Here is a 27,579-nt window from a genome sequence, read left to right on the forward strand (position 1 = left end):
CACAGGGGACGTGTCGGCTACCCAGGATCACCAGGGACATGGCACCGTAGTGAACAACTTGTTAGAAAGGTGGATCTCACATGGAGTGTTCTGACTGCAGTAAAACAAGTAATAACAAACTCGGGGATCCCTGGGTGGCTCAGCGGTTTAGCGCCTGCCTTTGGCTCAGGGTGCGATCCTGGAGTCCCGGGATCCAGTCCTGTGTGGGGCTCCCGGCATGGAGCCTGCTTCTCCCTCCTCCTGTATCTCTGCCTCTCTCTCTCTCTCTCTCTCTCTCTGTCTATCATAAATAAATAAATAAATAAATAAATAAATAAATAAATAAATCTTAAAAAAAAAAACAAGTAACAAACTAAAGAGAACAAAAGGAGGTGTTACTACTTTGGGGTGAAATTTCTGGTGTTTTTGCTTATTTGAGTAGAGTTGATCTGGTGGGCTGCCGTCCAGACTCTTCTCCATGGAAAAGGGCCTGATTTAGAATATCTACAGGTGGTGTAGGCACACGGCACTTTTATTTTTGAGGGATGGCTGACACAGACTGCAGATTCGTGCTGCTGTCTCGTTCCCTGTGGCTACACGGTCAGCAATGTGCCAGATGAAAACTTGGAATTTAATCTTGTGTCCGATGTGAGGGCTGCCTGTTAGAGGACTAGCCGAGCGGCGGTGAGTGCAAAGTCTTTGAAGGAAGGCATCCAAACCAGGAATAAGGTCCACAAGTTGTTTGGAAAGTTTATGCTTTCTGGCATGTTCGATGACGGTTCAAATATTAGATACGATTTGTGATTCCATCTGTACGCTGGTGGGGACCTTGCAAGCTGGAGGTCGTATCACTTTTCCTTTTAGACAGTCAAACCACAGGTTATACTAAAAAAATGAGGACAGAAGTCCAGCAAAGCAGTGATTTGTCCTCAGCTAAAACACAGACTGCATTAAAACCACATGTTGCTGAGTGCTGGCTGGCCAGGCCAAAATGTAGATCGGGATGTGAGCCCCGGATGAAAGACCATTTTCTGCAGTGTACAAGCCCCTAATGCACGGAGAGGCCTGCAACCATGGCTCCACGCAAGCCTGAGACAAGGATATTCCACGCAGGGTCTATATTCAGCACATGGACGCCGCTGGAGCTGTGGCCGCGGCCCAGGGCCCTGGAGCGGGTGCCCAGATGGCACGCTGTCATAGCCAGCCAGCCGTTTCTACTACCAGGCAATCAAGTCACCATCTAAAGACGTTGGCCAGGGGACACGTTTGAAGAAGCATCTCTCCGAGTCCAGAGGGCCTTTAAGATCTAGACAACTTGTTATTTAAATCTGGAAACACTTTAGAAAAATTGGGAAAGCCATTCTTTTCAAGTCTTAAAACTCAAATGAGCTCCATCATAGGATGGCCCGAGGAAGGGAAACAAACTTGCGGTGGCGTTCTGGGGCGAGAGGCCCGTGGTGGACACACAGGGGGCCCCAGGGGCTCACAGCTCCACGCCCTTCACTGGAGGCCTGGTGCCTGCAGCGGGCATCACAAAATGTACCTCATGGTCCCAGACATCGTAGGCCCGTGGGCGCAGGCTGTGGGGATGGCAGAGGGGCCTCGCTCCCATGCCAGTGCATCCCTCATGCACACACACATCTCCGTGTTTGGTTTGAGGGTCTGGGTCCCTGAACTCTTCATGTGCAGAGAGATTGGACACACTCACATGTGGGTAGACTCTTCCTTTTTTATGAATGTGTTTGGTTCCAGGAGATCGCTCCCTAAGGAGCGGTAGGAACGGAGCCCTTTTTGTTGAATTATGTAATAGAGATGTTAACACAAATGCCTGAAAGTGTAGGACAGAGGGGATGGAGGGCTGAGGATATTTGATTTTTTATCTGACTTAAAGTCAGATTTTCTGCTTGCAGGTGGAAGGGGCAGGACCTCAGTATCACTTTGAGACCCTATGACCGGGTGGCACAGACACGAGGGCAACTCTGGTCTCCTGGCCAAGGGGGTCTTCAGAAGGGGCTGGTCCCCTGGGCCTGCAGCTTTGGGCCGGAACAGCGCAGGCCAGAGGGCACTGGGTCAGCCCCTAGCGGGACTTCTGGACCTGGCCCCTGGGTGTGTCCCCACCTGGTGCACTCACACACCCAGGCCCACAGTGAGCGCGTGTGCAGCTGCTGCACCACAGCAGGCGCTTCTTCACTCTCCAGGGAGCGCGTCCACCTTGAGGCAGGATGGCCCAGCGGCCTTCTCCCAGCCGCCCTGGCCTTGCTTACTCCGTGTAGACCACACCCCGCTCTTCCTACCGCGCAGGCCCACCTTCCTCGGGGAGCCCTCCTGCCTGCACCCTGCACGCCACAGGGGCTCCAGCATGTGTGTCCCCCAGTCGCGTGAGTGCCGCCTCTGATCTGCTCTCTCCTGCAGATGTATCCAGGTGTGTGGCCGAGAGGAAGTACACGCAGGAGCAGGCCCGGAAGGAGCTACAGCAGGTGTTCATCCCAGAATGCAACGATGACGGCACCTACAGCCAGGTGACCGCGCGCCCCGGGGCCTCTGTGCCCGAGCATCAGGGTGGGGGGCTGCGGGAGGGGGCCGGGGCTCCACCGGGAGAGGGCCCTGCGCATGTGCCCCTTGGTCCCGGTCCTGAGGGTGGTGGTGCTTGCTATCCTAGCCCTCAGCAGAGAAACAAAGTAGGATCTGCTGGGAGCCCTCCCATAAGGACCGAATTGTGTGTGTGTGTACGACAATCACCCCTCGGCCTTTGGGAGCCTGAGGGAGGAGGGCGGAGGTGGCTGCAGCAGGAAGGGTCCTCTCTGGCCAGTTGGTGTGGATGGGGCCAGGGGCAGGAGGGATGCTGGGGAGACCCTGGAGGGGAGGGATGCCAGAGAGACCCTGAGAGGGAAGGATACTAGAGAGACCCTGGGAGGGAGGGATGCCGAGGAGACCCTGGGAGGGAAGGATACTAGACACATCCTGGAAGGGAAGGATGCCAAGGAGACCCTGGGATGGAGGGATGCCGGGGAGACCTTGGGAGGGAAGGATACTAGAGACACCCTGGAGGGAGAGATGCTGGGGAGACCCTGGGAGGGAGGGATGCAGGGGAGACCCTGGGATGGAGGGATGCTGGGGAGACCCTGGGACAGAGGGATACTAGGGAGACCCTGGGAGGGAGAGATGCCGGGGAGAGCCTGGGACAGAGGGATACTAAGGAGACCCTGGGATGGAGGGATGCCGGGGAGACCCTGGGAGGGAAGGATACTAGAGACACCCTGGAGGGAGGGATGCTGGGGAGACCCTGGGATGGAGGGATGCCGGGAATACCCTGGGAGGGAAGGATACTAGAGACACCCTGGGAGGGAGGGATGCCAGGGAGACACTTGGGGGCAGGAAGGATGCCGGGGAGGCCCTGGGGGGGTTGGGTGCTAGGGAGATCCTGGTGGGGGAGGGATGCTAGGGAGACCCTGGTGGGGGCAGGAAGGATGCTGGGGAGGCCCTAGGTGGGTGGAGCAATGCTGGGGAGACTCCCCCAGGAGACCCCAAGGGAAGGGAGTGATGTGGTCCCCTCTCCTTCTGCTGCAGCAGAGCAGGGGCCGCTGAGCGTGTCTCTGGAGTCCCTGGGGCCCAGCCTCTTGCCTTGCCATGAGACGTGGCTCTAGCTCAGACAGGTGAGCATCCTGGACAGCAGAGTGGCCAACGCACTGGCACGCAGCACAAGTGCCATGGTGGTGCTCTCTAAAGTCCCGGGACCTGGGGCCACCCCGTGTCTCACTGAGTGATGCAGCGAGGTGAGAGGTGCGTGGCCCAGCAGGGCTGTCAAGCTCACCTCCCTGTTCTGCTATCCCCCAGGTGCAGTGTCACAGCTACACCGGATACTGTTGGTGCGTCACACCCAACGGGAGGCCAGTCAGCGGCACAGCCGTGGCCCACAAGACACCCCGGTGCCCTGGTAGGTCCACAAACAGGCTGGCTGGCCTGCTACTGACAACTGGCCACTGTCATTCTGGTCACCCACCCGTGTCTGCTCACAATGCACAAGAAATCCAGTGCTGGTGGTTGTGAGGCGTCACAGGCATTGGGTTTGTGTCTCTGGACAAAGCCTAAAATACAGTAGAAAAATGTTTTTAAGACTCCTTTACCAATGGAAACTCTGGCCTGAACTATGATAGGTTCTTTGATTCGGGACTTAGTGTTTTAGGAATGATCCCAAGGACTAGAGTCAGTGGTGAAAATGACCACATGTTTCCTCTGCCAAAAAAAAAAAAAAAAAAAGGGGAAAAAAAAAAGAAAAAGAAAAGTTATGTTTTTATATGTATATGTTTGAAAAGAAAAAGAGGGTCATTCCCTGTAAGTCCATTGCCAGACAGTTTTTGTTCTTTTATTACTCAGAAGGAGACTTGATCCACCGAAAGTGAAAATACTGTCAGGAGTATAGCCTATGAAATAGTCCATCTTCCTTTACTCTTTTACCCCAAATGATATAAATGATTCTGATCATTTTTGGTGGAGACTGTTTTACAGCTTGACTTGTGATTAATTGGCTGGGGGACGGATCAGACCACCTGTGAAGGGGCTTCATGGTCTCTGCATCAAGGCTCCTAGAGTGGACTTAGTACAACAGTCAGGGAAGTACAACGCGTGTTCCTGATTTTTCATGTAAAATATTGAAACATTTGCACTTAGGATTTACTTCTAGACTTTTTTTTTTTTTTTAAGGTCAGACATCTTATAATTAGGAATTCTGTTCATGATTCAGACGTTTACGCCAGGAGCCAAGGCACAGGCCAGAATGCCTAAGTGCTTCAGCATGATGACATCTGTAATTAACAGTAACACGAAACCTAATATTTCCAGCGACTGGTCATCACTTAAAAGCCACAGGGTGTGCATAACGTGAAATTAAAACATATTTATTTAAAAAAAAAACTATCTTGTTATCCAAGAGCTAAAAATTGCTGACAAATATTTTTAGTGAGCTAACATTTGCACCTAATAATTCTTTTACGAACTCATGGAATAAATGAGAGAAAGAGGAAAATTAACACATGCTATTTGCCTCTGCATGTGTCCCTCACCCTGGAAGATACTTTCACATACGCGTTTTATTCCAGGCATGTGGGCACTGCTTGGCGTCGAGCCTTATTTTCACGAAGGAAAAATCACAGAAAATACCTGTTTCTGTGATTTTAGTGATACTGTTAGAAAATTAAATTGTGTCTGAATGATCTTTATTGAAAAACTGGGACAAAATTGGCTGAATTCCTTACATTTTCCAACTAGTATTTTGTTTTTGGAATCAAACCACTGTACTGTCCATTTTCGCATTTTTCTTAAACCAGGTACCAGTAGTTATAATTGGACCATATAGAAATGCTCCATTTTCACACTGGCCATGCGGGTTGTTTGATTCACGTGATGGTTCTGGTATTTCTTGTGTGGGAACAGTGGGGAAACTCAGTGTTTCAGGTCAGACTTGCAAGTGAGGTTGGGGCCTACTCTCCTTTCAGACTTGCTTTCTGCAAATGAGTGTCCCTTTCACCTCTGGGCCTCAGTTTTGAGGCTGTGACTTCAAGATGCCTGGCCAGGGTCACCTCATACCTGCTGATATGACCAGTACATTCCATCACTTGCAGGGTACTTCGGGAAAGGTCTATGGGAACCCAGCTGCAGTCATGCTTTGATTCCACACAAATGTGTGTGTGGGAGAGCAGATGCCTGTGCTCAGAAACTGCAGCGTTGTGGGGAGTTGTTGAGAACGTCTGAGGCCAGGAAGTTTCGGGACGGTGGAGCTCCCATACATGCGCATGGTGCACACACAGACTCCTAATGCTCAGTCACACACACACACACACACACACACACACACAGTCCCACACACACGCTCACACATGCATGCATGAAGAGTTTATGGCAAACCTTTGTATAATGCACTTCAGCTTCTTCCTAGCTGTTGACAGAGCCTCATACATAATGCAGCCAAGCAGGGCGAGAGGGCTTCGCTCTGCGTGGGGTGGTGACACACAACACAGGGGTTCACATTTTTTCATCTGCAAACAGCCAGGGTCTTGTCTAGGTACATCTTCCTCCCTTCACTGGTACATCAGCTGGGGTGTATTGTGTCTGGTGTGTGTTATCCACTTGCTGTAAATGATGAGAGTGGCTTTCATCCTGTTTATTAAAATTGACTTAGTCTCAGGGTTCAACAGTTATCTTTCGCCCTGGAGTTCACACCAAGCTTCCCCTATAAATACACACTGTAAAACTGTGAAAACCAGGACAGGAGACTGAAAACAGAGCCATAAACAGGAGCTGTCACTTAGAATGTGCGTATGTGTGTTTATTATGAACACATGCAAACGCGCCGTGAGGCCATAGGGGAGTGAAGCAGGTATCCACAGGTTTGCGATTTCAGAGAAGAGCCCCTGCCCCCAAATCCTCCACGTTCTCACTTCTCCCAGAAGGACTTTCAAAAGGGGGAGCATCCTTTATTTCATAATTCTGGATTATAAGCCATTAATACAAAAATACCCAGATTCCTATTAATTGATAAGGAAAGTGAGATAAGACACTCTAGCAGAAAAATGGTCAAAAGTCTTGAATAGGCAACATTTTACACAGGAAGGAAATCCTAATGACCAGTGAACAGAGGAGAACGGGTTCAGGCTCATTAGCACCAGGGAAATGCAAATGACATCACAGTGAGATTCCCTTACACACCCGCCCGACCGGCGGCAGAGGAAAAGTGGTGTACGATGTGCTGGTGAGGACATGAAAGCATGGAACTTTCTGGGCTGCTGGTGCCATTGAGGCAGAATCAGCTTGCCCTCCGCATGTGGTAGTGGGATGTGAGTGGCTCCGGAGACGTGCACTCAGTTTCCAGCAGTTTCCATGCGCCGACACATCCAGAGCAGCGTTTGTTACAACAACTGGATCTCTGGAAGTGGATGCGCATCTGTAGTACCTGACTGGATGGGCCACGTGGCCCGCTCGGTCTATACACACACGTGGCTCCCCCGGGGTCCTGAGAGGAAGCACCAGAGCGCAGAACACAGGAGTCCATTCAAAATTCAAAACCAGACAAAACTCAGCTCTTGCACTTGCAGAAATATGTTTGGGTAGAAAGCCACAAGGACACCGAGGCAGGGGTTATGGTGGGATCAAGACAGGGGTTGCAGGCGTGGGGGGGGGGGGTCCCTGACCAGAGACCAGGCTGGACGTGCTGACTCCTTCTGCCCTGGACGCTGTTTCTCTGTATCTTTAACGACAGTGTACCATGCTGTATGTCTATGTTCTTTACGTGTGAGTGCAGTATTCCACAGATTTAAAGAGATTTAAAAGTTCAAAATGCAAATATCATTGGAGAAAGTAGTACACAGACTTAAATCCTCCCTGGAGTCATGCATCTATGATGTCATTCCCCGAGGGTTTTGGTGCAGAGAAAGGGGTGGATGTGTAGGAGCTGAGGGGCTGGGTGAGAAAAGATGCACCCGGGCTGGAGGGCAGGGTGGGGTGGAAGAGGCGCACGTGAGGATTTGGGCACGGCCAGCATTAGTGTTGGGCATCCGTGGCGTTCCGGGAGTGGAGGTGGCAGCTGTGCTCGCTCACGGGGACCCAGCAGGTGCCGGGGTCACAGCAGCCTGATCAGAAGTGGTGTCTCCTTCCCTTTGCAGGTGAGGACTCTACCCGGGGCTTCTGTGCTCGTAAGCGATAGACCTGGGATTTAGAACTCTATCTTTTGTCTCTAGAGCCCACATTTTCTGCCAAATCTGATAATGGAAATTCGCGGGCCTTGCAGTCTTTACTTAGACTACGTAGAGCTCCAGGTTCAAGGTCTGTGAGCATGTGGTAGATTTTTTCCAGGCCTCGGCATGGTGCCAAGACTGGGAGCCACGTGCTGCTCCCCACCCACCACACTGACTCCACGGGGCTTTTGGAAACCCACCGTCTGCTGTCATCAGTGGTAATCAGGGCTGGTCCTTTGGGGTGTGTGCTGCACTCAGGTTTTCGCAGCAAGTGAGTAGTCGGCTTCGTCTTCCTAGCCAGGCCCCTGAGTGAGTGGTGCTCAGGCTGGCAGAGGCAGAGGCTTCAGTGCAGGGGCACTTTTGGGGGTGGCAGGTCCTGCCTGCCCACTCCTGTTGATCCCTGCTTCCCGATGGCTGAATGATGGAATGTGGTGATCCCTAATGCACTGATAAGATTCTGCTATAGTAAATCATGGGGTACGTGACCCGTGAACCTAGTGCTCATGGAGAACATCCCCGCTACCTTTCTCCCAAGGAATCCACCCATCGTTTGTTGCTAATTCGTTTGTTTTGGAGCGTTTGCCAGGCAGGGCGCACACGGTCTGTTGAGGGCTCTGCAGCCACACGCGTCACGGGCTGGGCGAGTCAAGTGGGAACTGCAGGCACTCGGGGTGGGGGTGGGGGGCCGGGGGGGGGTAGCTCGCTGCCCGAGCACGTGGACAGGTGACGGGGAGACAGTTCTAGAAAAGAGGAACACGTTGGCCTGATATAAAGAGGGGGCAAAACGGTCTTGTTCACACCATTTATTCTTGAGAGTCCCTGCTCCTTGCTGGGCCTGTTCCAAGGCAGGCATGGGAGGGGTGCGTGCAGGATGGGGGGAGCACTATCCCTTCCTGGATTAGGGAGAGCCTGTGTGTCGATGGCAGACAGCACATGGCCTTGAGAAATATTTGGGACCAAAAAGCTGCTCTTTGAGCTGCATCCAGATGCACTCCAGGCCTTGCCCTGCCTGAAAGCAGGTGTTTCTTGCTCATGGCTTGCAGATTTATATGCTCACCGAGCCCTGCTGACTTAGACCCCTGGGTTTGCAGATGGGTTTGTGCTTGGGGTCTTCTCCTACTTGGGAGATGCTCAGGGGATGAAGGAAATGACAGGGAGCCCACCGAGCATTGCCCCCACCCCCCGCCGTCCTCCACGCTGGGGAAGAGCCAGGTCAACGTGTCTCCATCTGCACGCCTCTGATTTATATTTATTCTGTAAGGATTTCTTCTTTTCTTCTTCCTTCTAAAGATTTGAAGACTAACATTGCTGGGGGCAGAGTAGAACTCAGAAACAAAGGACTTTTCTCCAAGGGAGGATTTTTGTGCTCATCTCTTCGCTGTTATTTGGAAATCGCTTCAGGGTTTTTAATCTCATCTCCCTTCTGTAACGATGCACCTTGGCCAAGAGCTTATTCCTGGCAAGAGTACAAAGCACTTCGAGACCCTGTAAGCTGAACGTACATGCAAGAATTCTCCGTCTTACAATATCCCAGGAATCTTTGTATGTCGCTCAGCTTGAGGCATGTGTTTGAAGTCAGCTACAGAGTTGGGGATGCAGAGCAGAGGAGGGGACACATCCCACTATATGACTGAAGGCCTTTGAGTGCCGCCCAGTGCACCCCTTTCTGAAACCAGGGTCGGTCATGGGGGGAGTTCTCCGGAGCAGGACAGGGGTCATGTTCATCTTGGTGTCCCCACTCCCCATGTTCCAGCGCCTTCTCGTGGTGCAGGGCAGAAAGTCAGCTCTCCGGCCCTGCTCATTTCCCGGGGAGTTTTATCACATCAAGTATTATCTCTCCTTTGGTGTCAATGAGAGGCTTTGCATTTCCACTGAGAGGGATGAGTGAGTTAGTGGTTCTTTCCCGGAGCTGATTGCTTATCTGAGCAGCTTCTCCCTTTGGGTTTGGGATGGTCCATGCATGAACCATAGAGGCCTTTGGGTGAGATCAGAGAGCTTCTTGATGCAGTGTCTACATGAGCTTAACCATGATCCTCGTATTGTCCACAACGCCCACAGTTCTGGCCTCTCCCTGAAAGGGGGGGGGGGGCTTCATGTGTCCTTGAACATCCTAATCCTTTCTGAAAATCTTCACTTTATAGACAGAAGGCTGTTTTATTCATTTTTGACTCATGAATTTCCCTGGCACTAAATGAAGGAACTTGCACAGCTGAGGATTTTTAAAAAAATATTTTATTTATTCATTCATAAGAGACAGAAAGAGAGAGGCAGCGACATAGGCAGAGGGAGAAGCAGGCTCGCTGCAGGGAGCCTGATGCGGGACTCAATCCCTGGACCCTGGGATCACACCCTGAACCAAAGGCAGACGCTCAACCACTGAGCCGCCCAGGCGTCCCCAGCGGAGGAATTTGAAAGAAACATCCAGAACAACTGAATTTCCAAATATTGAAATCAACAACACAGCCACAGCTGGCTTCTCAAGTCTCTGGAGTATTTCTTTGTACAAATTATTGAAATGCAAATTCAGAGTTGCTTTGTGTGAACCAGAAAGTCTACAGATTAGAAGGAGCTGTTTTTTTCCCCCAAAATGCCTTCCCTTGGCTTAACAATTCTCTTCCTGAAAAATGATAGTAAAGTAAAACATTTCAGTGCCCACTGGCAAGGGAATTAGATCAGACAGCTTTAACAAGAGTAGAAGGTGCACAAGGACGGAACCCGTGGGCCCCTGGGGTGAGAACCAGAGAGGGGTGACCGTGGCTGCTAGGCTGCAGTGTAGACGTCACTCACTGACATTTGCTTTAGAATAAAATACAAATTGTCGGGGACTCTTATGACAATTTTCAAAGTTTTGAGGAGATTCATTTTATATCCCTAAAGAGATAAAATAATGATTTGATAACAGCCAACACAGAGTAGGGAAATTTCCTGATACAATTTCCACACGCAAGAAAATGAAAATTTTCTTTTTTTTAAAAAGGGAAACAGGAAAAGTGCACACAAAGCAGCAGGATAGAGGGAGGGCCAGAGGCAGAGGCAGGGGAAGAGAGAGAGAATCTCAAGCAGGCTCTGTGCCCCGTGCAGAGCCCAACCTGGGCTCTCAATCTCACGACCCTGAGATCATGACCTGAGCCAGAATCAAGAGTCAGATGCTTAACTGACTGAGCCACCCAGGGGCCCCTCTCTGTGATTACCCTAAAGCCAGGATTCCTCAGACACGTAACAGAAACTATGGTCATTAAAACCATGGTGTACAGAAAACCATCACTAAGCTAGTATGAGGTGTTCCTTCCTAGTGTTATAGTCTGTATATAATAGGTGCATAATATCTAGTATTACATACAGGCAAGATTTGGGATTCACTAACAAGGCTCCTGCACCATCTACTAAGACCTAGTAAGCATCATAATCTAATTGGTTTTGAATCAGATGAGCCACTACCATGGTGGTAAGCTGCTGTGTTGCAAGCCTGGTTAGATGCTGGCGTGGGTCTTATAGGGCAAGAGTAGAGAACACATGTAATTCACAGCATCAGGTCCCTCGTGGGAGGGGTGGGGCAGCACACCGTTGTGGTGGCTGCCCAACAATGTTTTGCAAGTCATGGATGATCTATGGAAGGTCATGTTGTGCTCTGGACTTTCCTGTTTCTCAACTTTGACACCGGTGTTCATGTGGTTGATTGGGTGTCCCAACAATCCCGGGACGTAACGCAGGCAGGTGTTGTGCCCTACTGATTTATTAAAAATTGAGTGCAGGCAGCTCTCATTGTGCACGTTGGCTCAACCATAGGACTATGCCTGTCACCCTCTGTAGGGCTGACCTTTGACCGAAGAGCAGTGCGGGACTGGCGGGTTTCCAAGCACTTTGACATCAACATCAGCTTCCATCCTGGGCTTGGCACCCCCTGCATCTTACGCTCAGTCTTTCTGGCCTCGTTCTCCCACCGCTGGGCCGTTCCCTGGTAGGAGGGTCAGTGGACCTGAGATCAGAGGTGCTGTTGATGCTGAGAGGCTTTGTCAGCCTTCTCAGGTCACGCTCCGGCATCCCGACTCTGATTCAGGCTCTTCCATGCACCGGCACCACACTAGACTCTGCAGAGGCCAAGATGATAGGAAAGTCCCCACCCAGGGAGGTATGTCCTCATAAACTGAGAATGTGCACAGAATAATGGGGACGAGGAGCTTGCAGAGCACTCTCGTAGAGTATTCCTTTGGACATGCCATGCCCCGTTGCACTGCCAGCCTTGCTCTCAACTCATGCTGCTATCCCCTCTAGCTGGGGGGCCTGTTCACCCCTCCATCTTCTTCAGGGGCCTGCCTGTCTGCTCAGCTCCCCCAAAGGCTAACAGTGCAGACATGGATCCTGGCCCTGCCACTGGCTGGCTAAGAAAGCTGAGGCCAGTTAGGCACCTGCCCAGACCTCAGTCTCCTCATCTGTATAATGGGCATAATGATGGTCGCACTTTCTCAGGTTGTCGTCAGCATTAAATGACTTAATGCATGTGAAGTACTTAGAACAATGACCAACACACAGTAAGAACTTATAGCTTAGCCGTGTGCACAAATGTAGTATAAATTATTTAATTTCCATTTTATGCTTATCTCACCAAAGTAAATGAAACTTTTTAGTGCTTTGTTTCTTGCATTGTTTGCTAGCACACAATGAGCATGTGTTAAATGAATGAGTGGAAGTGGTCACGGAGAGAGGGTGACATCACTCAGGCTCACTGGGGCCCTGGCTGACCATGTGCTCTGAGTGGAGACAGCATTGCTTTCTGGTGTGTGCAGACCTTGTCTCCACCTCTGCATATAAAATACTGAGTGAAGGCAGAGGCCACAGGTGGGATATGCAACAGATAGCTGACAGAACACCTGAGATTTTTAAAAATATATTTTTTAAAGATTTTGTTTATTCATGAGGGACACAGAGAAAGAGAGAGAGAGAGGCAGAGACACAGGCAGCGGGAGAAGCAGGCTTCATGCAGGGACCCTGAGTGGGACTCAATCCTGGGACCCTGGGATCATGACCTGAGACAAAGGCAGATGCTCAACCACTGAGCCATCACTGAGGGATCCCACACCTGAGATATTTTAAGTGAATGTTCATTGTGTGCTTCTTTTCTGTTGATTTCTCTCATGTTGTCATTCGAGCAAGGAGCAGATACTCCTGACACTGCCCATTTTGCAGATGAGGGAATGGAGGTTGGGGCAGATGAAGCCACCTGACAGGGTCACAGAGCTGGTAGGTAGTGAGTTTGTTCTCCAGCCCAGCCTCTGTCTTACCCCCTGAGCCGCTCTGCCTTGCAGTATTTGCAAGATCATTCATGGTGATGCTGGCTGGGAATGAGGGGCAGAAACAACCAGCCAGCTCCTGAGAAAAGCCCACTGGTTTGTACCATGGTGGGGAAGGAAGGGTTTGGAGGGGTGAGACCACTGTTTGGTGCAGGCTCTCTGGGCCTCTGCTTTCAGAGAGCACAGTGTCTACTGGGTTACTCAGAGTTGCAGCAAAGAGACATATGTCCAGAAAATACAGGAGAAACAGAGCCTCTAATCCTTCTATTCCTTTTCTTTTTCTTTTTTTTCTCATTCTTTCCTTTTTTCTGAAACAAAGCCATGCGATCTTGTAAATCTGCACTTAACTATGCGATTTCCAGAAACGGATAACTTACAGTGGCTTGTTTAACTGGGCCCTGTGGGGGCCATCCATTCTGCATGTTAGACATGTGCTTGCCTGCCCTGGGTGACCTCCTTAACCCTCTCCCTTCTGCCCAGGCCTCACACACCGGGGTGCAGTTGGCGCTGGGGAAGGAGCTGACTGGGACCTCCAGCTCTCAGCAGGACATGGCACCCTCTGTCCAGGCTGGTCCAGGCTGTTCCAGCAAAAAGCTGGTATCCCTGCATGCAGCTGGACTTGAACCAGGTGCTCAGAACTACAGCCCATGCTATTCCCCCTTAAACTGTGGGTATAGTTCTCCCAGCATTGTGTTTCTGTGGTTTCGCATACCCGAATTGCTAAAGAAAGCCACCTCTTTTAAAAGAGCATTTAAATGGGATAAGATCTCACCAATGGAGGGAATTCACCTGTGTCCTTGGAAAAAGGAATCCGAGGAGTGGTGTTCATGTCCATGAGCGGTGATCAGGTCTTGCAGGTGTAGCCGGCCAGCCCGTGGCTCACAGAGCTGTTCACTGTCCCCCAGGTGCCCTCTTCTGCACCTACATCCTAGAATCTTACCTGTCCCAAATTCTTGGGAATTCTTCAGCAAATCCTTTTCTCCAGAAAACTGTAGGAAAAAAGTAAGAGTTGCTTCTGGTTTTGGGTTCATGGATTCTGGTGGGCATAGTGGTTTTGCTGTGTGGACAGTGATGTCCAGCCTTCTTCCACTTCCCGGGGACAGGACCCTGCAGGGAAGGAAGTGAGGGGGAGGCTTTTTGTCCAGAGGCAGTTGAAAGATGAAATAAACCCGTCTCTGGGTCTTCTGTTGCGCAACACTTGAATCAGGGAGCAGGTTACCAAGGACACCTGACTCTGCTCTAAAATCACGTCTTACTATTTAAGAACAAGATGGGATAATTTTGTATCGACTGGTTTGAGTAAATGCCAAATGAATTCATGGGGGCCAGTGAGCAAGCCGAGAGGGGGTTGGTCTGGGAGAAAGTGCACCCGGGGTTGCAGGGAGATGCTCAGAGTGCAAATCCACAGTTTGTGGTCCTCAATCCTTAGATGTCCCAATACTACCTTAATCCAGCAAAGAGGCTCTCATGTGGGGCGTGGAATTACTATGCGTGACATTTACATTTAGCTTAGAATATTAGAATCTGAATAGTCATATTGAGAAATATTACTGAAATATTATCATTTCCAGTCACAAGTAGAAAACATTTTTTGACTCATTGCAGAAACACATGATAACAGTAAGCTGATGACTAAAGACGCTTAAGCTCTTTAAGAAATCTGGATTTGTGTAGAGAGGCATGAAGGGAGAAGCAGGCCAAGTAGGGCCCCAAAAGCTTTAGGAGAAGGCTACACAGTGGGGTCCCTTTCATGCCCCAGGGGGTTCTCAGCAGAAGTGGAATCCTGGGTTTTGAAGCCTAGATGCCATGGGCCGTTCCCCTAGTGGCAGGAGCAGCAGCAGGGAAAGAGCCAGGGGCCAGCTTCAGGGAGCGCCCCTCTGATGTCACATGGAGAGCTAGGCTCACCGTGGTCCTTTCTGTTCACCGGCACGTGAAATTTCCAAATGCACGTCGCCCACTTGTTTCTTAGACTCAGGGCAGGAGGAGCGGGGTGTTTCCACCTGAGCTGGAAGCAAACCCAACAAGCGCAACCACCATGGACCCTCTGAGCTTTCCTGAAGTTGGCACTGCTAGATGCATGTCTACTGTGTGTGCATTCTGTTCCCCGAAGTAAACCTGCTCACTTAGTTTTGGCAAAGGGCGTGAGGACCCATCACCTTCATGTGATTTCCGCCGATATTTCAAGAAAATGAATAGTCTCTGCATGATCGTGTTAACTCTCTGTCCTGTGACATCGTTTCCTGTGATGAACTGCTGGTACATGTGCAACTGTATTGCTGCTATATTCTAAGAAACAGGAAAAATATTATTAAATGTCATAAAGCTTATATCTTCAGCATAAATGATGGTTTGTATTTCAAAGTCAATTCCAAATTGTCAAGCAAGTAATGGGTTTCACGTTCTGTGTCATGAGATGTTTTCACGGAGGAGTGCAAGCCAGCGTGAGACTGTGGTAATTCTAGATGAATCCCGCATCGACGATTCTGAACACAATCGGCAGGTAAATTCTGAAGTCATGCTGAACAGAATTTTCTGTTTTTGTTCTTCCGAGTAGGTGTGATAAAGTGAGAAAAACGGTTATGCCTGTTGAGTTTTGAGCTAATGGGGAAGAGAGAGCCACACCTCACAACTCTGATGCAAACCTCTCAGTGTAACATAAATATTACAGGCGCTCTCATGAATCACTCCGACAGCCTGAGCTGGTTTCCTGCATTCTTCTACAGAAAGCTCCTCAATTTTCTTTCCTATAGAGCAAAATCCAACTGAAACCAGGATTTTATTTATCTTTGGTTGCATGACTTTTTATTTTTTTAAAAAATGTTTCCTTTTTAACTCTGATTCATTCTGCCTCAACATGGCAATGCATGTTAAAGGAATTAGGACACTTTTCGAGTGAAGAAACTATGACATATTGCACACTGAAGAGTATATGTCCTCGTGTACATGGCCAGCTAGTTAACAGCACGAATGGGCACCTACCTTGGTTTACTAGTTGAGGGCTTGTGTCTACAGATGACATTGCCACCTCAGGGTCCCAGATGCCTTGAGTAATTTAACTAGAAAAGCACTGTAAACTAATCCAAATGGAACCTGATGTTTGCATAACAACTTCTGATGACCATTCGAGAGCCCCAAATAATTTATTCCTTATTTTCCCTTTTAGGTTCCATAAATGAAAAGCTACCCCAACGAGAAGGCACAGGAAAAACAGGTAACTATCTTAAATTTCCCTGATGATAATATATAACAGCTAATTTGATCTATGCCTGAAGTTAAAATTGAAGTGTGGACTCCATGTTAGGGAGAGCTGACACAATTAGTTACTTATTCGTTCAACACACATGCACTCACCCCTTAGGGTTGCCAGGGACCTACAGGTGCTGGGTGTGTAACCCCCACATGCCCACCTAAGGGCCTCTCCGGAATGACTTGTGCTGGGACCACCTGTAGATGCTGGCAGGTGCTTCCTGGAGTCTGTACCTGTGGGGAGGGCTCCAGATTGGTGTTGGGTACCACACGTAGATCTGAAGCATGGCAGTCATTGAGTCCTTTACGATTAGCTCAGAATGTAAGACATTAGCTTTCTCAGTAGCTGAGAAAGACATCTCAATGCTTCCTCATGAGAAAGAGGGGTACGCTTCCCACCTAGGACAGTCACATCCTCTGGGACTGGGGCCAACATGAATGAGGTAGAGCAGCTAGCTATTTGTTTTTGGAACCGCTCCATAGCACCTGATTCATCTTACGCAGGCTATGGTGTGTCCACCATGACCTTTCATGAGTCCCACCTTTTCTCTTTGTGCTTCCCGCAGCCATCGTCCTGTAGACCCAGTGATGTGTGTTCTGCCTTTATCCTACGTTGACCTTTATTTATTTTTCTATTTTTTTTCTACATTGGCCTTTAAAGTCAGAAGTCATTTTTTTTTTTTTTTTTTTTTTAGATTTATTTATTTATTTATTCATGATAGACACAGAAAGAGAGAGAGAGAGAGGCAGAGGCAGAGACACACAGGCAGAGGGAGAAGCAGGCTCCATGTCGGGAGCCCGATGTGGGACTCGATCCCAGGACTCCAGGATTGCACCCTGGGCCAAAGGCAGGCACCAAATCGCTGAGCCACCCAGGGATCCCCTGAAGTCATTTTCAGGACAAAATGAAGATAATGATTTAGTACCAAAATTTTAGGCAACTCTTTTTTTTTTTTTTTTCCTGATGTAAGTTGTAGTATATGACCCAATAATAAAGAAAAGTGATACAAAGCCAAGTAGACCTGAGTTTCACTCAAGTCCATTCCCTTAAGCATGTATTGAGGTTATGGTGGGGACTGTCTCTGCCCTGGGAAGGTGGTAGAGTACCTCTGTGTTATGAAGATAAATACAAGTGACATGCACCTGGCACACGAGACAGTGTCAGCCTGTGAGGACAGTGCCCCGGGGGTTTGGTGGGAGCGTGGGTGGAGCAGTCTCATGAAAGGAGAGGCGGTGGGTGAGCATGGAAGGGTGTGGGTGTAGGGATGGGTATGATGTAGGACAGAACAACCTGATAATTGGGGAAAGTAGCACATTTTTTAGGGGAAAGATGGTGGCAGGCAGAGTCAGAATGCAGGCCAGAGAGAACATATACATTTGGAAAAGAATGTTAGATGAACAGCTTAGATTTGGTCTGTAAGGTCCCAGGATGGACATGTCAGTATTTTCTAGAGAGGAGGAAGGGACAATATTCATGTGACAAACATCCATCAGATGCTCAAGGGGTAGAGGTGACAAAGGAAATACTGCTTCAGATGCGGTTTCTGGATGCAGGGCCTCTTAGCACATGCTCAACCTGCTGTAAAAGTTAAAAAAAAATCCCTAGGGAATTGGTATGTGGGCACAGAAATTAAGGCAGGAATATATTCCTTCTGCTGAAGGCTCTTGATCTACAGACATGCACACAACAGAGAAAATACCTGAAATTAAGCCACACAGCTGGCTTGTGGATCAAAATGAGGCCTTGCAAACTCTTGTAGGGAAAAACAGAAAGCACACAGCTCTCCACGGTTTGATTCATTTTCTCGAGTCTGATATCAGTAGACACTGGTACATTTGTTACGTTGAGACAGAACGACACAGGGACCCTGAGCATGGGTGGTGGTGGAGCGGGTCATGCTGACGGCGGGGGAGGGTGGGGAAACACAAGGGCCCCTGGTGTTGGAGTTGGGGGTGGGGTTGGAGGGAGGCCTGCAGCAGCTGCCTCACCATCGTCCTTCCCATGGTGCCCTGAGCCTCACCTGCCGCGGGTGAGCTGGGCTGAGTTTTCAGGCTGGCTGGGACCCACTGATTTGGGGAATAAGCTGATGGTCCCATAGTGGTCACCTGCCTTGGCCTCAGTAAAAATGTACAACACTAATAATGTACTTGATTGGTGCCACTTCAAAGGACTTCTAAATATGTTAAGTGCACTATAGATATGGCCCCCATTTAAGTTTTGTTTCTGGAAGGAGGTTACAAGATGTTTGATGGGTTTCCAGTTACTGTCAGTGTTAGAACTTGGGTTTCTCAAATAGGCAACATGACATTCTGAGTGTTCTGACAGAGAGCACGCTTTTTATTTTCCCCAAAGATTGTTCCATGTTAAGGTTTTTAAAAAAGCTTTTCGGTTTTCCCCCAGAAAGAATTTATGAGAAACTTCATTTTTATTCCTCAGACATCTGGGAAAGTCATGAATCACAGATAAGCCTTGTGGCCAGTCCTTATCTCTCCCACTGTTTATTGTATTTTAATCCTGAAATTATTATATAACAAAATCACATGAGAAAGCTTGAGTGAAAGGCACCAGGCTGGCTCTTGAGGGCCCTGCCAAATGCCTTGGACTGCTCCCTTGCAGGGGCCCCACTTACTCAAAGCAGACTTCCAGCAGCTCATTTACCATGTCTTGGAACCCTCTAGAACCTTATGCTTTACTGGGGACCCCACAGTCTGTTTTTCTACTGATAAAGACTATCCCCTGGAATATCTGCCTCAAAGAAATGATGTAGAGCGGTTCTCTAATGCACACCTGTTCCCCCGCTCTGTGACATGGACTCCGGTCCCTCCATGAGCCCTTACCCCAGCTCCTACAGGGGTGATGGAGAGGCTGATGGTTCAGGGGTGCATAGGGCAGCAACTCAGTGCACAATTCTTAGATCCCTGCCTTGTACTCGGGAAAACGGTGGTGGGGGCAGAGCAAGGATATCCAGCTTCCCCCAGTCCACCCCAGCCATCTCTGTCTTTGGTCACCCCAATTCGCTGACTCTCTTGATGTGAGTCCCCTTTCCCACTGCTGTGTCCCCTGGCTTACATTATTTCTGTCTCTTCCTCCCCTGTCCTGAGCTGCTCTGGCTCCCAGGGACTGGCAGCCCACCCAGCATTTCCCTCAGGGGCCCTGTTTCCAGGCTGCCGACACTGTCCAGTGGCAGCTGACCAGGTGCCCTGTGTGGTTTCAGGGGAGCCCCTGCCCGGCCCCACTCATGGGTGCCCCTGGGGTGGTGGTTTTGGGTGATGTGTGGGGTATATGCAAGCCCTCAGCTTCCATCCTGTATGCACACTTACTGAACTTACTCTCATAATTGTAGTCTCCTTGCAAATCTTTTCCGTTCTGAATTCAGATGATGCGTCAGCTCCAGCGCTGGAGACCCAACCTCAAGGAGACGAAGAAGGTGAGTCCAGGATAGGATGGTCTCTGGGTGGGGGAGGGTGGTGGACATGCACCGGGGGCGGTCATGGGCCTGGGAGTGCAGGCCAGTCTCACTGCTGGAAGTCGGGTCTGACCACTTCCAACATTATGGGGCTCCTGCTGTCTTTGCTAATGGCTTTGAGCAAGGCATGTGGATGTCACCATGGAGCTTTCATGTAGCACAACCCAAGGTCTTTCTTTTCAAATAAAAATTTATGAGTTGAAATCTAATAATTTGGATAACATAAAATATTTATTTTAAAAGGGTATAAACATGTATGTCCTGTTCCTTGTTCAGAGATCACGTCTTTCACGTCATGTGTCACCACAACGTGGTACATGAGACAGGCCTTGGAAGGTCACATGCATGCAGATGTTTCTGAGGGTTTTTGAATTTTGTAGTCATGGCCAGGATGGATTGCCTATTCTTAGCCCTCAATGAATTGTCTTAGGTGTTTGCCAATGTGTCACAGATTCTCAGGTCAAAGGGAATGAAGGTTTGAAGACAAAGTGTAAGGAATGCACATGATAAGTAAATCAAAGATGGAAAGATAGAATTAAGTGGCACGTTGCAGACAACAGTAGTAGGAATAGCTCACATCTGCACCGTGCTAGGTGCTACCAGTGTCGTTAGCTCACTGGTCCTCAGATGCCCCTTCACAGACACTTCCCTGACATAACTGGCTTGAGGTCACAGGCCGTTGTGGCGAAGGGTGGCTCAGGCCCAGGCAGCCTTTCCCGTGCTCTCGGGCTGCTGTGGGACTGACAGGGATGGTGCTCAGTGGCTTCTTTAGTGGTATTGCCGAAAAGAAGGTGTTCCTGAAATGTCTGATGCAAAATTATATCTTACATCTTGTAGTTTGTACTGAATCTGTCCTGAACAAAACCTCGTGTGTTACATGAATACTTATCCTTCCCACACGGGGGTGTGCGTCTGTCTTGCTTTAAGTGGAGAGTGTCTGGACCCATATAACTTTTATCTACACTTCTGGGTGAAGAAAGATAGAAAAAAAAAGCATATGCTAAACTTTAAAAAATATAATTATTCTTTCCTTTTGTCTCACATACTTGATCACTGTAATGATTTCTTTAAAAACGCACAGTATGTATTTATTTAGCACACTGACTTTTTGGCTTTCAGGCTGCCTACTGAGATCTTGAGTTGAGAGACTGTGCTTTCATGATGCATCAAAAATAATTCTGATTTTGTTTTGGCTTATTAGATATTGCATCACGTTACCCCACGCTTTGGACCGAACAAGTTAAAAGTCGGCAGAACAAAACCAATAAGAATTCAGGTAAAAAGGGGCTCACTGTTACTACTTTGTGAAGAGAGCTTTGGTAGATGTAGGAAGTGGTTTTGTTTTCTGGAAGTTAAGCATGTGTAGTCCATCTTTTTCCTCAGTTTTCGATGCGTCATGCAAATAATTCTTGCGACCTGACTACCAAAATGTAGTTGGGATTTTGCTGTTTTTATTAAATTTTCTAAATTCTTTAAAAGGGTTCTCTGAAAATGTCAAGCAAACTTTAGCTTCAGGTATAAAAATAGAAGTACTTGATAACAAGTATTTGTTTTTGACCTAATTTCAGAGATGTCCAAACACTTGGCTGATTTAGTTCAAAATCCTCAAAACTATGTGAATTGCCTTTGCTACAAAAGACTGTTTGACAGCCTTGTACATGTTAAAGCTGACTGTTTTGACATTTGGAGAGGTGAAGGGTTGCCTCCTATAGGGTTCACGACTTTTGCTGGTTTCGTGAAAGGGGACTCGTTCTGTGATCTTTGCACTTAGCTGATTGCATGTTTGCTTCCTCTGGCCTTTTCAAGTGATTTTTTTCAAATGAATACTTACTGAAAGAACGTGTCCTTCCAGGTTTAAAGTATTCAGCTGCTGAGGGACCACAGACTCTGTAATACTGCGAATGTTCTGTGATTGGCGTCTGGTGAAAACATCATAAAGGTTCACAAAGCAGTCTTAGAATCACAGCTCTGCTACCTGTGGTTACATGTATTCCTCTTAAATGTGTTTGAATGCCCATGTTTAAAACAAACAAACAAACAAAAATACCCAAAAGACAAAAAGTTCAGGATACAAGAATAGTTTGGTTCTTTCCCATACCTGTGCCCTGATGTATACCCCATCAAGGACTTCTGAAGGAAATCCCAGAGTCCTGCTATTTTGCAGCCCCCTAGAAGCCCCAGGACAGACTGTCTGTTGTAGGAATGGTCATAGATACACAACCCAACATGAGGAAGGAGTCATGAAGGCACAGTCAGAGGGTTGGGATGGAGCAGGTCTGATGGGTCCTTCTTGTGTGGTTTCTGCCTGGGACATCTCCATCACAGCCTCCAGCCTCTTATCTTCATGCTCAGCTCACACTGTTACAGCCCAGGACTTGACCCTCATCCTCCCTGGCTGCAGCTCTCAGTGGGCTGAGATGAGAAAGTGAAAAATCTAGAGGTCTGACTATCGGATACATGTGTACAAATGGCAGGGAAATCTAAAACATATTTATAGAATTTGAATTTTTTTCTCAGAAATGGCTGGAAAAAGGTTTTCCTATTGCATAAAGATATTAACGTGCAGACTTCTCTTATGAACTTTAGAAATGCGGAGTTAGTTTTGTTCAATCTTGTCACCCTATTTCCCAGAGTTACCTCATTAGCTCTGCCTCTGTAGCATATGATTAGTATGTGGGAAATGAACTCAATGTGGTGTTTTCAGTGGGCCTTGAAAGCTTCTCATGGGGGAAGCAATGGGGCCAGACCTAAGCTTCACTTGGGGAACATGTATAATTATTCTGAACAATATCCTTGGCAAGGTGCATGTTTCTATAAAGCAGTTTGACTTGTCAGAGGAAATGACTTCAGGTCTTGATGGAGTTGCGTGTAACCTCATAGAATAAGTGCATTTCTGTGTTTCTCTCATCATGGGCTGTTACCAGATTTTCAGGCCTTCTGTGACCTGATAGTCTACGTAACCTACAGCAACAGGGATGGCTTCCACCATTCAGTGGGACTGAAAATGCTTTTCAGGAAACACCAGTTTACCTAAGGCACCCTATACTAGGATTTTTTTTTTTTTTAAAGATTTTATTTATTTATTCATGAGAATACACAGAGAGGAGAGAGAGAAGCAGAGACACAGGCAGAGGGTGAAGCAGGCTCCACGCAGGGAGCCTGATGTGGGACTTGATCCCGGGTCTCCAGGATCAGGCCCTGGGCTTCAGGTGGTGCGAAACCGCTGAGCCACCGGGGCTGCCCCCCTATACTAGGATTTGATTTAAATCAGCCTAAATGAGCAAAACACAAAAGCGACATTCAGTTGATTTGTGGACATGGAACAGGAAATTACTGAATTCTCTCTTGAAGATCTGAAGAAAGATCAAATTGGTATTTTACAGTATTAGAATAATATTTAATTGATTATGTGTAACAACGGAACATCAAACAACCATAAGGTTTGCATAACAACTACTGTTGTCATTGAAATTTCAAATATAAAATGAGCTTCATTTGTATTTGATTTTAATTATTTTAACTTAATGTTTAAATTTTTAAATTTTAAGAGTGAGTAGGGCAGGGCAGAGGGAGAGGGAGTGAGAATCTCAAGCAGACTCCACATCCAGTATGGAGCCACATGCAGGGCTCCATCCCAGGACCCTGGAGAGCATGACCTGAGCCAAAAGCAAGAGTCAGATGCTTAACTCACTGAGCCACTCAGATGCCCCTAATTTTCATTTTTAAAAGATCCTTTTACTAATGATCTTCTTTTGTAGAAATAGGCACATTTGTTTAACAAAGCATAAATAATTTGTGACTTACTATTCTGTATTTTTTTTTTTAATTCGCTGTCTTTTCTTACTTTTTCATGTTCTTTAATGCAAGAGGCCAGACTGGGAATGCATTTTTCTTTCGCTCTGATATTTCTTTATCAATTAAAGGTCCCTCTAGTTTTGCCCTGTGAGTTTGTGCTAAAATAATATAAGATTACTGATGCTACTAGATACATAGATAATGATTGCCAGTGTAATGTGTGTGCTGTGTGCCTGCAGTCAGGATGTGTGGGGGGATTCAGTGAGGAGTTCATTGCAGGAACCATTCCCGCAAAGGAAAACATAGCACTGCTGTCTATGATAATTCACACATTGTAGGGACTCAGTAAGTACTTATTAAATTAATAAAGAGTTGTGCTGTCCTGTTTCACTGGCTCTCTGAGGTAACATTACTTTTTTCCCTGAAACAAGATAAATGAAGCAAACAACAACAATAAAGCAAACAGATAAATAACTAGAAAAGAGAATTAAGTACAGCTTGACTGCTGCACTTTTTATTAATTGAAATTCAATATTAATATAAATGTAAGAGTCTCTTGGTGATTCACTTAGCAAGAAGAGCATCACTCCTGTTACGTGAATCCTTATACATTAATGAATAAAACTAAAATTCTGTTTTAATTAAGAATGTATTAGTCAATTTTCCCTCTCAATATAAAATTGAAAGTGTCAACTACTTTCCCAAATCATTTATTATGTTGTTTTATTTCTATTGAACGAGATATAAAAGTTGATCTTGAAATTTTACCAGAGAAGAGGTTTTGTGACACATGGTTTTTGAATTATGTAAAATGCATTTGTGGAATGTAAAAGGAGTAAGAGAAGGCTTCTGAACAAGGAACGCTCTCACACTAGGGAATGCTGTTGTTTGCAATATGGGGCATGGATGAGGACAGAATTGAAATTCCAGGAAGAGAGTAACCGGGGCGATTTGGATGCTGCAAATCATGCGGCTTTGAGCTGGGCCTGTCGATGCCCAAAGCCCAGTCTTTCCTTTTACAAATCAAAGCAGAGGAAAAACAGAACTCTGAATCTCAGGGAAATGGAGAGACTTGTGTCATTGCTCTGATTTCTTCAGCTTTTGGAGCACGTTTCACGGGGCAGCTGAGCTTTGGGAACTCCTTGCACAGTGAGGAGGCGTTAGTGGAATTATGGAATCTCACAACTGAGGAAGCCGCAGAGGCTACCTCATTCAACCCATTTCACGCAACAATCGAAGAAACAGACCTCAGGGCAGCACAGGTGGATAGGTATGTTTTTAAATGTGCTGTTCATTAGGAGGAAGCCACATTACGTGGACATTGATGTCTTCACTTGGAACGTTCTGGTAATCTGCAAGCTGTGACGAGAGGATGACGGCCCCATGAGGCTGAGGTGAGCCCGGGTCTGTACTGATGCATGGACTGGGAGACAAGAGGGTCCATCCCGGCCATGGCTGCACCTCAGGATTCTGACTTGCCTTGGGCACCGTGCTTCTGGTCCCCTCCGTCCTCACACCTCTAGGGACACGTGGGGCTGCCCGCCCAGGGCCACCTCTGCCTCCCGGACCTCCTGATCTTACCACGTGATTGACTCATGATGGCTCTTCTGTCTTGTTGAGTTGCGGGTCTGAGATCCTTGTAATTCTTAACAATAATTTGAAACTTCCTTTGAATCTGAGCAGATTCACGGACCTGCCTGTTAGCCTCCGAACCCGGACTGCGGAAAGTGGAACAGCCTGGGTGACGAGGCCCGGTTGTCCTCAGCAGCCCGCAGCCTGGCTGTGGGAGCTGCACGTGCACACACGGGACCTCCTTCAGTACAGACATGGTCTGGAGGACACGGGTGACTGTCACCACCCTCTTTCAGCCTGCATAGACTGTCTTTCTCGCTTTAATATCGGGGTTAATTTTAGATATTTACTTCAGCTCTTTTTCTGAAAATATTTTTACCGACATAATTAAGATTTTCATGCCAAGAAGTGGCGTGCCATCAAAGGCTCCTCTCTATCAGCTCCGACAGTGGCTATGATTGAGCTAGGAGTGAACGACCATGACCACCTTCCTCCCGATGTCATATTTGGCTCCGTGACATCAGAGCGATGCCCTTCTGACTCCCGGATGGAATGAATGTGACATACTGGAGGTTTGGGGAGAGTCAGTAAACATCCTCTGAAGGCCACGGGCAGGTCCTTCCGTCCTGTGAGCAGCAATGACAGCAGCAGGGAAGCGGCATGTCCTGACTTGCCATGTGTGGAGCCCCTCGTGTGCCTTCCTGCCCATCCTACTTGGCCCTCAGGACAGGCCAGTGGGGCTGGGGTCCTGGCCTGGACTCGAGGAAGGCCTGTCACCTGGGGATGCTCATCACCCTCTCCCCAGGAGGGGCTGCTTAGGGGTGGCAGGTGGTTTTTAACTGAAAACCAAGAGGGTTGTATCCTCTGCCCTGGGTGCTGTAGATCCTGACATCGCTCTGGAGTGTCCCTCTTCCAGCAGGAGCCACCCAGGCATCGCTGCGGGCCTGATGATGCCCAGGTCTGCACCCAGAGTTTCCCAGTGAAGGAGAAAGGGGTGAGGGGGACGTGAGGCTGGCAAGGGCATCTACAGGCAGTGAAGTGGCATCTGTTTCTGGGGTGTTAGGGGCCCAGAGATGCCAGAGTATGGTCACACAGAGTGTCTGGGAGCTGAGATGAGGGGAGGACCCCCCTGAATGTGCAGCTACATGGCAGAGGGCGGACAGCATCCTGCTGGGCCCTAGCCGTCAGCCTCTGGGAGGAGGGCAGGGTCTGGGGGAGGCTGGGGGCCCCAGTCTGGGGTGCAGGTTGCACTCACCGAGCCTTGGGTAGAGAGGACGCCCCCTCCTGTCCCTGAGGATCAGAGTAGGAGCCAGGACCCCGGAGGACCCGGGAACACAGGCCGTCCTGGAGCGATGTGGTTCTGCTGGCCAGTGAGCTCTGTGTGCTCGGGCTGCCGAGCCGTCTGCACCTGCAGTGTAGCTGTGAGCTGGGGTGCAGCCGGTTGCCCCAACGGTGTCCTGTCAGCTGGGAGACCATAATGCCTGCTTCTCTTCTGCATCCTGTCGTAGGGGCCCACAGCTGGGTTCTGGTGTCAGCCCACTGGGGCCTCTGCCCTGAGTCAGCCTCTTGGCTGGACTTGGGCAGCGGCTCCCCTGGACGTGTTTTCTGCATGGTCAGTGGGAGCAAAGCAAATGCCAAGGCCCAAGGAGAGCAGAGGGGGGCTTGGTGCAGGGAGCTGTGTGCGCCGCGAAGAGGACGCAGGCTCCACCTGGCGCCAGCCCTCCTGCCCAGCTCCTGCCCTCTGCACTACCTGCAAAGCCTCTGCCTTCAGACCTCTGGCATCTCCTGCCTTGGTGATGGTCCTGCCTCCAGGGGACCTGTAATCACCGGCCAGGGGGATGCGAGACCAAGGGGCTAATGGTTCTCCCAGGTGAAGAGAAAAGAATAATGCGCCGGGAACCATTAAACGCGTCAGGAAACAGCCCGGGCTCTGTACCCACCAGGGTCGTCCTGTCCAGCGTTCCTGAGCTGGGGGCCGCCAGGAGGATGCATGGGCCTGAAAGCTCGTACTCCCCTGCCACAACTGCTCAGATCCCCTCTGTGGCGCACAAGGAGGTGAGGTCCCTGGGGGCCCATCATGCCAGCATCTCAGGACAGAATTCCTGCTGATGGAGGCCCCACCAGCTGCCTCTATGCGACCCCCGGGCCTGCCCCTGTGACCAGGGCCTGACCATAGAGCCCAGCCCCAAACCTCCCAATCCCCCAGGCCCAGCAGCTTCTGTGGGAATGCAGGAGGACCTCATCTGACCGACGTGGAGCCCAGCTGCCTGGCCATGTGCTAGATATTCCTGAGATGGCATTTTGTAGATGAACATTTAAATCAGTGACACCTAGTGAAGGAGGCTGCTCTCCAAAGTTCAATGGGCTCATCCGGGGAGCCCCAGATGTCAAGGGTGAGCGCAGGGGCGCGGGGGCCAGTCGGGGATGACCCAGGGAACCCTGCGGCTGTTTGCCAGGGCTCCTGTTCCAGTGAAGCCTGTCCCCCGTGTGGACATGACTTGTCCC

General features: G+C 48.9%; 1 protein-coding gene across 3 annotated transcripts in view; it reads left to right on the forward strand.

Annotated features, from left to right (window-relative positions):
• SMOC2 (SPARC related modular calcium binding 2) overlaps positions 1-27,579 on the forward strand; it is a 161,319-nt gene that overhangs the window by 54,650 nt on the left and 79,090 nt on the right. For 2 of the 3 annotated variants that reach the window (XM_041746023.1, XM_041746025.1), the window contains exons 3-7: positions 2,392-2,498; positions 3,814-3,913; positions 16,158-16,205; positions 19,618-19,668; positions 20,909-20,983. In XM_041746023.1, the coding sequence (XP_041601957.1) occupies positions 2,392-2,498; positions 3,814-3,913; positions 16,158-16,205; positions 19,618-19,668; positions 20,909-20,983 (381 nt within the window). Of the gene's footprint in view, positions 1-2,391; positions 2,499-3,813; positions 3,914-16,157; positions 16,206-19,584; positions 19,669-20,908; positions 20,984-27,579 lie in introns of all 3 variants that reach the window. The other variant, XM_041746022.1, reaches the window with a different exon arrangement.

This window comes from Vulpes lagopus, chromosome 2 (assembly GCF_018345385.1).
Source record: "Vulpes lagopus strain Blue_001 chromosome 2, ASM1834538v1, whole genome shotgun sequence".
NCBI classification, from domain to species: domain Eukaryota; kingdom Metazoa; phylum Chordata; class Mammalia; order Carnivora; family Canidae; genus Vulpes; species Vulpes lagopus.